This window comes from Phaethon aethereus, assembly GCF_964289735.1.
Source record: "Phaethon aethereus genome assembly, chromosome: 1".
Taxonomy (NCBI): Eukaryota; Metazoa; Chordata; class Aves; order Phaethontiformes; family Phaethontidae; genus Phaethon; species Phaethon aethereus.
The window spans coordinates 33,215,206-33,233,172 of record NC_138575.1 but is presented as its reverse complement, the minus strand read 5'-3'; the positions used below and the strand labels follow the sequence as shown (position 1 = coordinate 33,233,172).

Here is a 17,967-nt window from a genome sequence, read left to right as displayed (position 1 = left end):
GACTCAAAGTCTGACCGCATGTCTCAATGACTATCATCTCATTAATTCTGTGAAGCAGAAGAACTTCAGAGATGCAGATAAGTGCATCCCATCATGCCTGTAACACTGCAAATAGGGAATCTTCTCGAGAAGTGAGACAGATGGGTCCAAGTGTCTGATCTGAACCAGACAGAGCAAAGATCTGAATCCAACACTTGTATCTCCTACGCATGTTTCTAGTTCTAGTAGTATGCAGCACAAAAGGAAGCAGTGTAAGAGCTGCCACCCCGGTTTACAAATTCTTCCTGTATCTTCATATAACCTTGTTTCTTCCCAATTCCTTTTCTTTTTTTCCTCAACATTAAAAATAAAAACCCTGATTTGGAAATAAAACATAATTTATACTGAAAAAAGCGGAGGCTGGTCTAAAAGGATCGTCCCTCCTGCGTATATTGTTACTGAAGCAAATCATGAGTTATTTGAATAGCTCTAATGCCTACATCAATTATTTTTTTAAAGTTCAAATAAATCTGTTCTACAGAAACTATTAAACAAGATATAAGAGACAGGAGAGGTCTGGGGAAACTTCTAGTTTTATTTTCCAAGCTACCTTAACATAAGTCATATACTAGTGCTGGATGTTAGAGGTAATTATATACAATAGAGCTACATATACTACATATTCTAGAACAGAAATATGATTAAAGCGGTAGGCCCAGTATTTTTAACTTTTTAATCTAAAAATGTAACAGAGATTTTCAGGTCAATATGTCAAAGTCTATTTCTTAGACATCTATCTCTGTAGTTTCAAAGGACAACTTAAATGAAAGACAATAGCTGAAACTATTAATAGTCTTGGTATTTAGAAATGCTGCGTATGTGATGCCCTAATTCCACAGGAAAGCACTGAAGTTATAACCTACTATGGTGGCATAATGAATCATATTGATAGGACAATTCTGTACAGCTTGTGGCAATGCTATCCTTCACAAAGCATTCAAAGATACTAGTAGTTTAAAAATATTGTCATAATTTATGCATTTATGTTAAATCTTGCAAAGAAATATACATTAGTATGCCCTGTGTTCAGGTAGGTGCGTCCTCAGCTGCAATTATGTGGCACAATGATGACATCCAGTGGTTAGAAGGATAACCTTAGCTATGTTTTCTCCAGGGGTGCCAGTTTTAACGCAACTGGAACATAGGCAGCTCCCAGGGAAAAGCAGACAATTTTAACCAACTTTCTGCATAACAAATACAGAAGCGAAGACACCTGTTTGTCACCCAAATTAACCTGTACATAAATTTTTATGATTCTATTAGGGCATGGGGAATGTTTCCAGCAACAACGAAAGAGGCAAAAAAACAGGTGAAAACACTGGCCTGTTCTTTTCTGTATTTCTTGATATTCAGTTCAGGCCCTCCAAGTGCTGAGAACAAATCTGCTGACAACACACTGACAGGGCAGTACCTGCTCCCAAACCCTGCAGCAGACATCAATAGCATCCCTGGTTTCCTTTTATTGTGACTATTTTCTGATTAGCCGGGCTTTCTAACAATCAAACACTTTAAAACTGATTGACTTTATTACTTCTGGCATTACTCTTACCTGTTTTGGCATCTTTCCACTCTTCAGATAGAAAGGTTTTTGACTGGATAGTGTATTTAGAAATAGGGCTATGATTGTCTGTTCCACGACTCCAGGTAAGTGCTACAGCAGTGTCTCTAATTTCTTCTACTCTTATACCTCCGGGAGGGCCTGGAGGACCTGAGGAAAAAAATTGGTAGTTCATTTCACTAATTAGATATTCTGAAAATTTAAAGTTCACTAACTTTCCTACTTGCATTTATCAGATACAAGGCTCTCGAGTCTCATTTTCTACTTAAGAACAGATTGAAAATGTATATATACGTTTTAATACTCTACAGTGATTCAAGGGATAAATGCTCTTGCATCTAACAACTACCAAATGAAACTTCCATGACTCCTGCCCAAGTAGTAATATTGAAATTTTCTTAAGTGAAAAAATGATACTTTGAAACTGTTGCCGCTCTTTTTTTCAAGTAACAGTGAACTCAGAGTCAGAAAAAATAAACAAAATCTTCCTTCCTTAATTCCACCTAATGCTGACCTTATTGGTGGCCCAACTTTAATCTGCATTTCTGCTGTGCCATATGGGCCCTGACTGCAATTTATATGGAAAATCTTGTAACTTACATTGGAGAAAAATCATACTTTGAAAGACATTTCTATAGACCTCTTCACATATCTCTTGGCTTTGATATTACTCCAGTGTGGTAAACCCTATCACCAGATTCAAACTTCCTACAGACTAATGTAACTTGAGTGAAAGCAGAACTAGACAACATTTCTCCATAGTTCAACAAAAGCCTTCCCACAACAATTTCAAAAATCCATGCCAAAACGTGGAATCCACTACACCCGCTGAACTAAAAGCAGTCTTGTGAACTACATGGGTGAAATCGAACAACCTCTGTGCACCAGAATAACCCCACAAAGACCGCCACAAAGGAACAGACGCACTAAGCTGTCAAAGGGAAGTCATTTTGCACAAAACAGTCATTCTACATCTGCCGTTTCAGTCTTGATCATCAACAAGGACCTATAAAACGATTTCTTAAGAGTATTTTCTTTTTCTTCAGAAGACAGACACTTGCAAAGTTTAATTTCAAAATTCATAGCTCTAGTGAATACAAAAAGTCATGAACTAAATACAGATGTTGCCTTGATGGCATATTACTATGCTCCCAACACCCAGCTAAATCATTACAGGTAGAAGCTGCTTGTCCTAAACTAGTTCACAGTCTCATCTCTATATTTTTCAAGTATTAAATACTACTTCTGCTCAAACCAACTACTTAAAAGAGCTATGTTAAAATAACAGCAATTTTTCTCAATCCATATTTGGCTTTAAGTTTGTTAGTTGTACTTCAGATCTGAAGAGATAGGCCTCTGTTCCCAAAACTTGCCTGTTTTTTCCAGGTGTATCACTAAACCTAATAAATGGTATTGCACCTTTTCACCCAACCTCATCTGGTTTATTTCCAAACAGTAATGAGAGACAAAAAATGCATTTTTCTAAAAGCATTTTTTACATTTAAAAATTTTTCTTCTAATTACTACTACTCCCACACCTCTACTTTGTGTGGGTAACTTTTTTATTGTTGCTGTGCCTTGGTCCCCAGAAGAGAGGCTAAAATGTGCAGATCAACAGGCACAGGTGATTTTTTCATAGACCAGAAAGCTAAGAAGAGAGTAATGCAGGCACATACATATGTGAGTATAGGAATCTTCATCTGTAAAAGACACCACAATGTTCAGTAAGCTGTGCTACAAAACCTCAATCTTACAGTAATTCCGTAACACAAAGCTTAATACCTATTTACAAACTTGGCCTACAGATATTTTCTTTCCATATTGACTGTTCTGATTTTGTTGTTATGCTTCCTGTTTTATACGATACAGAGTTATGTGATATATATTAACCGTTGTGTAACAACACAGACAATGCATTAGAACTATTGAGAAGTGTTTTCTGATTCCACTTTCAGATATAATAGTATGCCAACATGATTCAGGTAATTATCCCAAAATCTGACTGAACAAGTCCCAGAGCATATTAAAAAAACGAACAAGAAATAACAGGATATATTTCTCTGCAGTGTTTACAGAGAAACCACAGAAAATCAAAACAAAAACAACTCAACAAAAAGAATGGAACGAGATTTCTACATCAGATCTACACACACAATGTGCCAAATGTATCTTCAGCTATTGAGCTCTTTATTTTCTCCATAAATCTGAGCAAAAGGAATATTGTTGTTCCTTGATTGCAATTAATTTATCCTTCTAACGAGCAAGCAATTCCATTCCCGACTCCGAAAGTATTCAAATTTAGACTGGTTACTTAAAGAATATATATGCCACTGTTTAAAAAGAAATAAAAGTGACCACTCTACACAGTCTATTGGGCTATGGCCTACGACTTTGACAATCAAATTCCTGCTTGTTTCTTCTCCTAAGACGCAAGAATAGTTCCCATTTAGTATCCTTGGAAAAATGTACGTCAGTTGACTACTGGATTGCTCATAACAAACTTCTATTAAAATTCAAATCTTGGCATTGAAAACTAACCTACTAACTAGGTGTTCTTGGACCTCCCTTTCAAGGTAAGGACTAGAAACATCACTGCATGTGGAAACAGCCTCTTACTTTTCACAGAGGTTGCACAAAGTAGAAGTTGTTGCTAAGAGCTGATTTTTAAGATGAAGGTTGTTAGTCAACTTCCACCCTGGTAACACGCATATTTGCTAGCCCAGCTCTAAGGACTCAGGTAGGTAAGGCCTGAGAGACCCATTCTCCTGCAAAACTGTTCACTTCAGAAGCCCTCAAGCTGGAAGTTATGGAAAGGTTCATCAGTCCCAAGATCTTCCTTTCCTTCTTTCTTTAGGAGATCTCTCTTGCCGCTTCTCACCTCACTATCAAAGTTTCGGAAAATGGCGTGTGTCAGGAAACACGAAGGACCAGCTGCTCCCTCAGGAAAGCTGATCTAGGACCCATGAGTAACCCCAGGGTTGGCAGTTCCTTCAACAATGGGGCACAGTCCCGCCGGGTCTGAATGTAGCGGGTAGGGCCAGGTGCCGGTATGGCAGTCCGAGGTACTGCAAGCAGTGGATCAAGTGCATCCGGGTGACAAACTACTGCATATACCCGAGTGGTCCATCCAGGAGACAAGCTACCTACAGCATAGGTCTGAAGCCCATCTTCAGCCATCTGAAGCACATCCTCAGACTTCAGAAGTCCAAGGCCCATTAAGGCCTGTTGGAGCACTCAGGAGCCAGTCTTCAGTGTGCCAATATCGCTTGCAATTCTCCTGAACACAACAGCGACTTTAACACTCCAAGATCACACGGGACAATCCATATGCACTGTTAAATTGTTTTGTGGACAGAAAAAATATCTTCATGTGCCCGCAGTGGCTATCCTTTACTGCTTCATTGGTGAGACGCGCTGGAACCTAGCTCTGTGTTTTCATACTTTGCCTCTTCCTACCAATGCAGCGAAGCTATAATGTCACCTTTGTCGTATTTCATCAGCCCTGTAAGATGCTGAATCTTCCACTGACAAAAAGGGCAGCGAGAATTACTCAGCACTAAGCAGAGCTGTGTTCATCGTATTAAAACACAAATGTCAAGCATAAAATGAATGCTGATGTCTTCCACAACATAACCTCAGAGCAACAATTCTAACCATAATTACTGTGTTGGAAGGAGAATCAGAAGCTTGATAAGGCACCTTGTCTCTCTTTTTATTTTTAAGAGGAATTGCTTATGTAATACTAAGGCACATGAACAGTCCCTTCTCTTTTTCTTTGCAGATCTATGCTGCAGTTTTGCTGCTTAGCGTATTTGCTTTGACATTTCATCCAAACCAGATGACACTTCACTGGCTGTTAATACCCAGCTAGAATTAAATACAGAAATATTCAAGTCCACAACATCCTCAGATGACAGAAGTTCAGAGTCGAGGCACAAGCTATACTCCAGCTGCTACAGAGCTCTATAGTGTAACCGGAACGTGGGGCAGAGCATGCCAGCAGTGTGGCTCCAGGTACAGGTCATGGCTGCTTTGAATTGTCAGCACGACACAGCATTAGCCCTTCAGAGTGTGTAATGCCCGGAGGCACAAGACAGAGTAAAATGCCCAAAGGGCATGAATTAACTCAGTCTATGGAAACCATGCCTTGTAACAGATCTTGCAGGATAGGTATGAGCAAGCACAGTGTTTTGAAACCGCAATAATACTTAACAGACACGAATCAGTTAACAATGCAGTGATAACCTGAACTCCAAATGTCCTGGTTTCTGACACTTGAAAACTAGGAACCCTTTTAATTTAGGCCTAGTATTATACACAACAATTTAATCCATAAAGCTTTACGAGAAAACAGAAGTGGCTTCTTAAAAATGTTACAGAGTGGATACTTTGAAATGATACATAAAAGCTATTTTTAATAATGAACACCACATTAAACTGTCTAAAAATTACTTTAACAGAAGGAAAATACCCATAATAAAAAATCTTTATTGCTTTTCAGGAAAGCATATGCTTAGTTAGACCTCTAAATGTCTGGAACAGAATCAGTACCCTGAGTAGACTTCAAGGACTTTGCATGTTCATGCACTTCGCATCGTAATTTCTGTAATTTCTTGATTGAGAAATAACATATTCTGAACAACCAGAAACACTCTGCTTGTCCAGGTGAAAAACAGCCACGTTTCTGTTTTACCTGGAGAACCTTACCTCTTACCACCAGGTCAGCTGAAGCCGAGGAGTTGTCCACAATCGTCTGCGCGGTGCACATGTACCTCCCTGCGTGCCGCAGCTGAACGTTTTTAATGAGCAGCTCACCATTGGATTTAATCTGCCACAAAAACAGCACTTAGTGAAGCCGGTAAACAGCCCTGCACAGCTGTGCGATACCTGTCTGCACACCCCTCCCAACTGATGTACAGTGGCTGCTATTTCCAAAAAGCAAGTGCTTACTTCGAGAACGGATCACCCTCAAAGATACATCTGATTTATATGACAGCTGTTGAAAGTGTCCTGTGTTTCCTAGGGAGCTGCTGCTCTTTACCGGACATGAAAAAAACAGGTATCTTAGTAAATTTTTTTCTACAAGCAAACATCCCCCTTTTACTTCACAGAATCACAGAATCGTTAAGGTTGGAAAAGACCTTTAAGATCATCAAGTCCAACCATCAACCCAACACCACGACTACTTTTTGAAGCCCATATCTGAACATTAAATTTATTCAAGATTTTTTTCACAAACAGCAGTGAGATGACTTTTCTTCACCATTACTTGCTTTTTTATGTACATTTGTATTTGTATGTAAGGTCTGCTATCTGCTGCTACCTGCTTGTACAGATAGACAAACTGAATAAAATATTTTTGTCCAATGCCATTTCTGTGAACCCACTGAGTAACTAGATGTGCACCTGCACAACAAGGAGTAGAAGAGAGACCACTATATACGCCACAGCTATCCGTAATGAAAAACACATCTTATGCTAAGATATTTATACAAATGTTTAAAAATAACACACTTGAAATATTTTGCTTATCTATCCTGCAGTTTACTCCAGAAAAAGATTAAGAGGTTAAATCATGGGGTTATACATGTGTTAGTCTTAAAGGTATTTCAGAAAAAACCACAAATGTTCTCTCCAAAATATATCTGATTGTTTTCATGAAAGTCAAAAGGTTACAAAATATTAACAGATGGGTTTATACCACACTATACCAAAAGGGGCAACATTCAGATTTCCTAACTCACTGCAGATCGTTCAGAAATGCAACTTTTTAAAAAAACAAACACTAAGATAACTCACTGTGATCCTGACACCTTCACATGCAGGAACAAAAGGAATTCAGATGCAAAATGGTACATAAAAAAGAAACTGCTCAATATTTAGGTGAAAGGACATTATCAGCGGAAGGTTCTAGGGAACAGCAGAGACCCTCAATACACTCTCAAATACTATGGGCTGTCATTAGTGTCTCTGCATTTAGAGATTCAGAGTAATTGAAATAAAGCTACGTCATCCAGTTTATGTTGCCCTATTGAAAAGGAGGGGGGAAAAAAAGTAAGGTTAAATCTTTTGCAAATGTGCAAACTAGAATGCCAGTTCAGGCTCTATACTTAGGAGAGATTAAAATAGCCAGATAAAATGATCCTTTTCCTTTCCAAACTCCAGTGATGATTTTGGATTCTGCTGGCCTAAAATTTCAGCACCAACTGAAATCTGTTAATACCACTTTTTTTGATCCAACATAAGAATTCACATCTTTAAGAAATCACCGAGGTAAACTGTTGATTGGATGAAAGAAGAATCAAGCACACATGAACGAAACTGCTTAATTCTGGAGAGCAATACTTCAGCTGATTGCCTCACAGGGCCAGGCTACACTGCACCTCTTCCATTTTTGAGTGACACAAGTGCTGTTAGCGATGATGAAACACATTAGCTGGAACAGTGAACAATCCAATATTCTTGATATATTTCTGACCATTTCTCTTTTAGTTATTATTACTCTATGTCCGTGTCTATATATATGTGTGCGTATATATATATTTTCAGACTTTTCAGCCAAGACTCATATAAGGGGGCTTTTAATTTCATTTGCCGAAGTGTGTGCAGGACGGAGATGAGGTGAGATGAGCTTTCAGGAAGAAAAATCAGTGAGAGTGTCAGTACTTCTATGGGAGCAGAGAGGGCAGCTACCTGCTCCTCTGCACTCCACAAAATTATAACAAAGCAGCTGCAGAAGTACAAACTCTGAATTTTCAGTTCCTGGCTTTTTTTTGTTTTGTTTTGTTTTGTTCTTACTGGTTTTGGTTTTAATAAAAGAGACAAACAATTCTCTATTTGAGTGCTGTGTATAAACCTTTAGTTTATTAACACTAAATGTCATCCTAGAAAGAACCACAGCGCCTGTGAATCTCTGATCATTGCTTGGACTTTGATCTGCAAATAAACATAAGCAAAGGTCGAGCAAAGCAAAAAGGTTTAGGAAAATTGCATAAAATTAGAATTCACATAATCATATTATTACTTCAATAACAAATGATTACAAATTCATAATAGCCTTAGTACTCATTAATTCCTATGTTAGCACTTTAATTAAAATACTTTATTATATTTATTAATGATGTGCTCATATACTTGCTCTGACATTAATTTCCCTTGTGGGAACCGGGTCTTAAAATCTAAATGCTGAAAAACAGATGGGAAAATGTAACATAATTTAAAAATCTACAACCCATAGATATGGTATTGTTTTTTGTTGGTTCAGAAGCTCTCCTGGAGCAAGGTTTTAATGCAGTTAGTGATGAGGCTTTCCATACCTCAGAAGAAGCTTAAGTTCTTGGTGGTAAAAGAAGAGCTTACAGAGCAAATAAAGAGCATGGGCATCAGCAAATTCCGTCGACAAATTAGACATGAATGCACTGTATGTTTTCATTCAAAAACCTCAGCTTGGCTAAGTTTAAAAATGCCTTCCTTAACTCAGAGAAAACTGAATCACAGACTGGAAATAGTGATAGCAGTACTCAGGGATGTTCCAAGGGTATCTGTGGTTCACCACTCAGTTATTTACCAAGTTTCAAGCAAAGACTTTCATCATATGAGCCCTATATTTATGCCTTAATAGTGGTGTCAAAAATAGCATTGTACGACCTATTTCTGAGATTCACTGTTCTCTTTTGACTATCACCTTTGCCGGTGCACTCAATTCCTGAAAGCCATCAGAACGTGACCCTGTGTGATCAAAAATCATTTACAGGAAACTAGTCCTTGACTGAAAGCAGCATCTGCTTCTGTTGGGACCTCAAGAGACAATAAAGGAACTTATGTTACTATGAAGGTAACAAGCCCTTTGTAATAGTGAAACTAACTTGACAGAAATAGAAGAACCTGGTAAGCAAAGACAGTCTTTTTTAATTCAGGTTCAAAAATTAGACATCTGAGCTTCAGAGGTGTTTAATACCCAGTAAGAGGTAAGATGATAAAAGAAACGATAAGAAGTAATATGGAAGAGATGGGATTCTTGGTGATGGGATCAGCTTTTCCAAAGCTAGCCATAATTTTAAATATCTTTTTCTGTTACTTGTACCTAAAATTATTAACTCTAAATGAGTTAATTTGATTTGTTTTGTTCCTGCCAGTAGAGGATCTGCTATGTGGTAGATACAAGTAGAACAGATAATCCAACAGCTGTTGATGAATGTTAATGTAAATGTGATTACAGCTGTCTTCCTGATATTGAGATCAGAGATGACATGGGGACACCACCACCAGTGCAGCTCTATTGTCTCTTCACAGAATAGCTTATCTCACTTTGTTTTATAAGCCATGGCTAGCATGAAAGTTATGGGTAAATAAAAAACCCAGCAGGATAACGATGACAGAGTCATTCCCACTAAAGAATCTCTTCCTTCAGCAAACTGTATTTATATGTAAAGGAAGTACAGTGCTAATTCTACCCCTGAAATGTGGACTGGGAAATATTTCCAACAAATATATTATTCTTCTCCATCCAGCATACCACTGAGAATGCCTGAGGACACTGTGCTTGGTACCAGCATCCCTGTGGTAATATGCCCCATTATTTCACTTCCAACAGCAGAAAAAGCCTAGGTACTCGTTCATTTATATTTATGGCTCACAACTTCATGGCTGGTGACGAAAATTCACAATACACTGCAAACTACATTTCTCTGAGTAGTGCTCACACCCGGTTTTCTCAGCTCCTGCTACCTAACTAGGGATGGTACATGGATTTTGGTACTTTGTGAAGCCTCACAAGCACATAAAGTTACAGACAACTGATTCTGCAGTGTGTTTTTTTAATTCTAGCACAGAAGTTGGCATATCTTGATCCTTTGAACAGGCTACACTTCTTTGTGCTGGAAATAGCACTGTGGATTAATAATAGGTTTCCTCAAAGGCTTCTGTCAGAGCTAACTGCTTGCTGGCTTCACCCTCAGCACTGTGTCTTCTGCTTTCCTCCCCACTCCTTGCTCTTAACCACTGACTCCATGCATCTCATTCCATGCTCACTACATTACTATTAGGTCCTTCCCTCTAAATTTTACCTCAAACCTAGCCAAAATATGTGACCTCCAACCCACTCATATCTAAAGCATCTCCCCAATACATCAAGGCCTTGAAAGCAATGTATTGAGACAGAGCCTTCACAGAGTCCTGGGACTCTTCTTCAGAAAAAAACAGTAGGTCAGTTGATTTGGTTGGCCATGCTTCATGAAAAACCATCTGTCCCCTCAATATATTCAACAAACAGTACTGAACGAGCTCACTACAACTCTCCCAGGTTTTGTTCCAGTCTACCCACAACCTCTTCTTCCTTGTCAGTGTGTAACTGAGCTTTCCTAGCTAAACATTCTCCTCCAGTTCTTCAGTTCTCCTCCTGACCTTCCTATTCACTTCCTGTCATATAGCTGGAGATAGATATAGAAATATATAAAAAACTATATAGCTATATATAGTCATATAGCTGGAGCTAGACTCCACGCTCTGCAAGGAGGATTCTCAGGGAAAGCAGTCAAGAAAAATTAAGATGAAAATCCTTGTATCTTTTCTGCTGCAGAAAACTGTGGAATGTGCAAGCAGAAATTTATACAATAAAACTAAGTGTCTGCTCAGTAATATATTGAAGCAGAGGAGCATGCAGTAAAACACCTGTCTACCGTGCCCAGCCAATGAACTGCAAATTATAATAAGTTACAAAACCCAAGCAGGTATTAAGCTATACTCCTCTAATAGGATCTTTACAGTCCAATTTAATCTCCGTGGTTTACAAAAACAGCTGTTTTAGAGAATTTCCCTTTTTGGCAATTGCTGTCTCCAATCTAGAATTCATCTCACCTATTCTAGACATCTGTAGCGTGGATTTTTGGTATCTGAACTAGCCACCTTTTACAGTCAAAGCAAAGAAACAGGCCCTTCCATGTGTGATTTACCTCAATATAAAGTAACTGTCTGGCCACGCATCTCCAGAACATTATGAATGTGGTCCTAGAAGACTGCAAAACTTTTTGTACTTTGGAGAGGGATATAGTAAGATGAACAAATTGAGAATACAGTGAAGGTTATTGAAGGTTAACTGTATGATGGTTGCAGGGAAACCAGAACAAGTTATACACAGACCGCTTGGATTCAGAAGCGACTTCAAAGCTGAATAGAGCCTGAGCTACAAGCCCTGCAAGTTCTGTGCTGAACATGTTTGCTTGCCTTTGTGCCACATCCCTGAACCTATGAACACTGCAAAACACACTGTGGATTCAGCAGGTCTTAATTTCTGCTCAGTAGCAGTTATGACTCTGAGGTGTGTCAGCACCATCTTGAACAATGCTCCTCATTCTGTGAGAGCTTTTTAGTTGGGTGCAATGCTGTGCAATGTCCCGCATCAGTAAAGACACCTTGCTTGTCCTGTGAACTCCTGGGGAAAGACTCCCTACCAATTCTGAAAAAAAATTCCATCATTAAAGCTGTTGATAAGGTAAATAATTCCTAAATGTTAAAAAGAAATAATTTGCCAGTTCTCAGCATGTTAAAATTCCTATTTTGATGGAAATCAGATATTTTGATGGAAATCAGAAAGAACAAAGCATAAAGGTCCATGATATACTTTCTAAAATGACCTCATTCTTGCTAGTACCAAGCTTTGGTCCAACACCTTAACTCCTTATTTCAAACACCAGAGCTTCTGCTTGTGGTGAAAGGTGCTGATATCCCATTTGACAAATGACTGTGCACCAGCATATAAATGTATTGGCTGAGCAAAATACTGGCTGCCTTTTGCTTTCAACACTCAGTACCATCTTTGATACACCTCATTTAACTATGAAGTTAACAACTGTATTAAACCATCACAGAATCACACAATAGTTGAAGTCAGAAGGGATGTCTGGATCTGTCTTGTCCAACCTCCCTGCTCAAAGCAGTGTTGACTGGAATAGGTTGCTCAGGGCCTTCTTCAGTCCAAATATTCTGAATAACTTGATGGATGGAGACAGTCCGTAGCCCCTCCAGTCAACCTGTTCCAATGTCTGACCACCTTCACAATGAAAATGTTTTCCTTATGTTTAATTGTAATTTCCTGGTTTTCAGTTGCTGCCCACGACCTCTTGTCTGCTCAATGGGTGCTAATGAGAAGAGTCTGGCTCCATCTTCCTTAGCTCCTTCTTACCAGGTTTTACAAATTTGACAAGATCCTCCAGAGCTTTCTCTTCTGGAGGCTAAATAATGCCATCTCCCTTGGGCTCTCCTCATATGTCAGATGCTTCAAACCATTAGTCATTTAATCCTGTCAGTGAGAAGTTCAGCAGAAAGTTTGGGGGCATTCATTTATGGTTCTTCTCCTTTTATAATAGGAACAGAATGATTGCTTTCTACTTTTCAATATTTTTTAAATGCAAGATGCAAATTTCATAACAAAACTTAAGTACCAAACAATAGAAACCAAGAATCTTTGACATGCAAAAATTTTTAAGCGAATTCAAAAATTCTCACAATTTAAAAAAATATAAAGCAACGAGCTGCAAGTTTCTCTTATAAATAGTCTTGGTCACTCCAACTTTGCACCTACCGTTTTGGAATTCTATGTTTTGCTGGCTTTATTTTGTTTTTGCAGAGGAGAGGGGAACTCAACATCTCAAGTGGGGCTCCATGGAATGTTTTTTTTTGACAAATTATGATCACAAAGCAGCATTAGGCCTTGAAGCTTTCTGATGTAAAAATAAGGATAGTACCTTCTGTGGGATGTAAAAAACACACTAGATGTCAAGAATAGAACTTATAAACCACTTCAGCAAGGTTCAAGAATAGAACTTATAAACCACTTCAGCAAGGTACTTGATCCAGATATTACATGATAGGGCGATACAGGCCTGCATTTTGGTAGGTACTCAGGTATCCAAATAAGAGTTTTTCCTTACCTTCTTTTGATAATCTCATTGCTAATATGAGAAAATGTGAGCAAGCAACAAGTCAATTGTCTCGATGACAAAACTCAATATCCAGCCTTATAGTATTTTTCCATCACCACTCCCTCCCTCTTTCTTTTAATCCGTATAAAAGAAAGTTATTTGCAAGGAAGCCAAGCTCCTGAACACTTGTATGGGATTCTAATTTAACTTACTAAAGATAAAACGGTGAGAAAAATGTCCAGGTTTCAGGTTCACTGATATTGTTTAAGACAACTAATAAACAATGTGGCAAAAAAAAGGAATATCAATGGTACGGAAAGTATTTTAAAATGTATGCATGCCTGTATGTGACTAAGACTATTACAGCCTCCACTTGGACTCTTCCTAAGTGTATGTACAAGTTTCTGACTTGAATCAGTTAAATTATGGAGTTCCTCTTCCTGACTGTCCATACAAATGGACTAGAGGGGCTCCGAAAGTATAAAAAAAAATCATACATAAAAGTCAAAAGCAATCAATTTAATAGTAAGATTTTTAAGACTCCATTTAACTCTCCGAAAGCTAACCAATTAATATGTATATACTTTTCATTTTAAGTATCACTGTCACAAGAAATCAAAACAGCACAAGAAATCAGAACAGACAAATGTTCTTTTGATAAATGAGTTTTAGTATTAATGTAATGCAAATTAGTTTTGCCTTCAGCAGTGATGGAGATACCAAAGCTTCCATTTAAAGAAAGAAGACTTATGCAGGTATTTACATGACTTTCATTAGCATTCCATTATGTGTATGTGACAACAATATTAGTATTATTTTGAGAACTGAAACACTGTGGCTGTATCAGGTTTCAGCATGTTGATCCGCACTGTCACATAAATTAATAGTGATATTATCAGGAAGACAGATGAGGATCCTTCATCAACAGGAAATTATAGCGCAGACAGCATGCATCACGTATCCAGTAATTTTAATATTCACGATGGAATATTTTTTTCTTTTATGTTTGGGAAGGGTTGGGTGGCAGCATGGACTCCACTGCTTCAAGCCCAGCAGTTACGGCTGCTGCCGTCAAATGCACAACAGCTCACCCCTTTGCATCCGAGAAAGCCTGAGCAAATCTGCCACCCAGTGACTTGAGCTCAGAACTGCCAGGGAGATGGAAGCTCACACAGGAAGGAGAAAAACCCTTAATTGAAGAATACGATAATAAATGAATGAAAAAGAAATATTGAAAGTGCATATTCCTCTAAATTACATCCTATATAAGCCTTTTTATTGGAAGTGCATATTCCTCTAAATTACATCCTATATAAACCATTTTATTAGATTTGTTGAATTCATTAAAAATCCTGCATTTGTTATTACTTAAGTGCTAAATTGCTGAATAACTACAAATCGCAATTCCAGACTTCAAATGCAATCTCTGTCCTGGGTGAGGAAGACTGAGCTGCCTGTGGAAGAAGAACAGAGATTACCTGCATTTGGTTTGCATTTGAAAAACCAGAAATAAGGCTTAGGAATGTGAAACAAGAAGCTGCCCCTGCTAAAATAATTTCTACCAGTATTGATCAAGGGCAAAATGAACACAACAAACCAAGAAATGTTCTACAGGAAGTTGGAGTGCACACTGACACATAAATTAATGGATGTTTGGATCTAACCTCCTTAACTGTCTTAAGTGCGTAAAGAGCTAGTTGCTCTTCAGCTACCTCTGCATCCTATGGATTATCTACCTCCGTAATCTATGGAAAGAAGAAATCTTCCAGCACAAGATTCAACACTCACATGAAATGAACCACCTCTCTCTCTCTGCAAACTGTAGAAGGTCTGTAGAGACCAAGCTTGCCTGGCAAAGTCAGGCTAATTTAGTTTTAAAATAAAGCACTTCAATAAAGCGCCTAAAATATTGTGGGGTTAATCAGAATTTGGGATCAGGAGATCCAGGACCACTGGCTATCTGGAAGATGAAACAGGTGGCTGGGAACCTAAATATTCACGGAGAATTACACCTCACACACTTGCTGAGGCCCTTATTTGGCCCCAGATTTGTTCACTTGAAGTGCTTTCCTAGAAAGTGCCCTAAAATTGGGTTTACATTTCAGAATGAAATTCCCCTAAAAGAAAAAAAATCCAATTGCCTTCTATTTTCATTATCAAGAGGAAAAAACAAAAGTGTATGTCAATGATATAAAAACTTTTGTTCCACACATGATCAAAAGATGAGAAAGTTCAGGTTCCTTTCTTTTTTATTGCATGGTCTTGCATTACAAAGTCCTCTGGTAAAGGCATTTTTACCTTCCTTCCACACCAAAATTACTGATTCATCACCACTTTCAGCCTGATTTTCTGTTTCACGGAAGACAATTTTTTGTGTGACTTCTGTCAGGTAGCTAAAAGCAATCAACTAAAAAAAATTTGACAGAAACAGCATGGTTTTATTTTCTCTTTTACGAGGAATACATTTAATGGGGCTTTACTCTTTTTTGACTGACACTCAGACTCGTTCCAGCCTTTATCTAAGGACAAACTAATGCCATTAGGAGGTGATTCAAGCTTTTTCATGGTATTCCTATGCACTGATTTACTGAAGTGTAAACATAAACTTATCAAAAACATGGCTTAATAGCCACATGCAGGAAATGTTTTGAAAGATGCCAGCGTACTAGTGAAGATCTACATATTTTGTAATTCCTGAATCAACACAAAATACGTTGCAAACTGCTTAGTACCCTGCTACTGAGTTTGGACATAGACTTTCGTGAGATTTATTGCAGAAAGGGCTTTATGACTTTGGGTTTCAATGTTTTTCAGCTAATTTTATCATACTTCTACTGTTTTTTGGACAAGGACTTGCTCTCTCACTGGAAGAGAGCAGTGTGACTTATGGACATTTACAACCCAGCAAATGAGCAGGCTGAGGCAACCCTGATTCCACAAAGGACTGGTTTGCTCCAAATCAGACTAAAATAGTTATGCTTGAAACATCTTACCTGAAGATAAACAGATATTGAAAAAGAAAGAGAGAAAAAGAATCTCTTGGTCCATGGAAAATCAAATAATATTGCCAGCCTAGAAGAAAGACTCTGCAGGAGGCACTGTTACATGGTACATCATTTTGAACATGGAGCTGAAACTGAACATGGTCCCTGGTGTTCCCGGACACTACAGGTACCATTAGCAACCTTTTCTCTCCACATCTGCAGTTCCTCTTGGGAGCACAAAAATAAGATCTAAATTTGAGGATTTTTGTATCATTTAATCCCAGACCAACAGAATAAATATACACACATATGGACAACCACTCTGACGTTGTTGTTGAATATTAGGTAAATCAGCGTGTAATTAGGCATAACGAGAAGGGACTTCTAATAGAGGTATTCATTTTGAATAAGCCTGGTAGGAGACTGTAAAAAGATAACCGTACATGCAAACACAAAAGATCTACGATTCCTCTTTCTATGTGCCAAAACAAGTGTCTTTGTATTAACTTGTTTAGCCTTCACACAAACTCTTCGTGCTCAGTGTTTACAGACTGTCTGACTCCTACCCACCATCTGTCCCGGTCTTGTGCCAAATTCTAGAAATGTTGATGAGAAAAACATGGATAAGTAAAAGTGAATGCATATGCACACTTATTCGAGATAATCTGCACTCTGTTTACGATCAGGCTACCTACTTACCAGCTACATTCACTATTAATCAAAGTGGGATTTAACTGAAGTACCAAAATACTTACGTCAGTTTAGATATCTGATTTCAGGTATCTATCTGCAAGTGTCTACATGTCTGTAAGGTGTCTAAATTGTAATTTTATTTTATGTTCTTAGCGTACTGCATCTTTCTAGACCTCAGCCAACACAATAGAAAAAGTAAACCCGAAAAAACAGCTATTCACAATAAAGAAAACTAGGCTTTCACATATTAAATAAGGATCTATAGTATCTTACCATAACATTCCTTTCATAATGTTCGTGCTCTTTCTCAAAATCTATTACAAAGCCATTTAGAGACCAAATAAATGTCAGGTCTAATGTGGGATCATGGGATGCAATGCATTGCATGGTAGCATTCTCTCCAACGGTGACATCAACATTCAACGGAGCTAAAGTAATCCTTGTAGCTTCTGTGAAGTTAACAGCAAACATGGAAAATTGCAATAAATAAATGTTTATCCAGATGTAAGTTCAGCTCTGTAACTGTTTGATTATACATTAAACCACTCCCTCAAACTCTAGTTTACATGTTATTCATGGAGCTACATTTCAAAGGACCAAACTAAAGAGAACAAAGGAAACCTTTTACAAACTGAAATGCCTAACTTCTATTTAGCTGTCCTTTGAAAATGGCTATATTTCAGTCTCTGAGTCACATTGCTGACTATTTAAAGCTATTTTTATTCACTGACTATATCTCAGGTAGAAAGAAGACAGATGATTATTCTTATGTGAC

At 38.0% G+C, this 17,967-nt stretch overlaps 1 protein-coding gene across 1 annotated transcript in view; it reads right to left on the bottom strand.

Moving 5' to 3' along the window:
- The window catches only part of CNTN1 (contactin 1), a gene marked incomplete at its 3' end in the record, with an annotated part of 160,085 nt that overhangs the window by 43,010 nt on the left and 99,108 nt on the right, over positions 1 to 17,967 (bottom strand). Inside the window, exons 13-15 of the mRNA XM_082012534.1 lie at positions 17,466 to 17,641; positions 6,305 to 6,425; positions 1,589 to 1,747 (exon numbers count right to left, since the gene is read on the bottom strand). Of these exons, the coding sequence (XP_081868660.1) occupies positions 1,589 to 1,747; positions 6,305 to 6,425; positions 17,466 to 17,641 (456 nt within the window). The remainder of the gene's footprint in view (positions 1 to 1,588; positions 1,748 to 6,304; positions 6,426 to 17,465; positions 17,642 to 17,967) is intronic.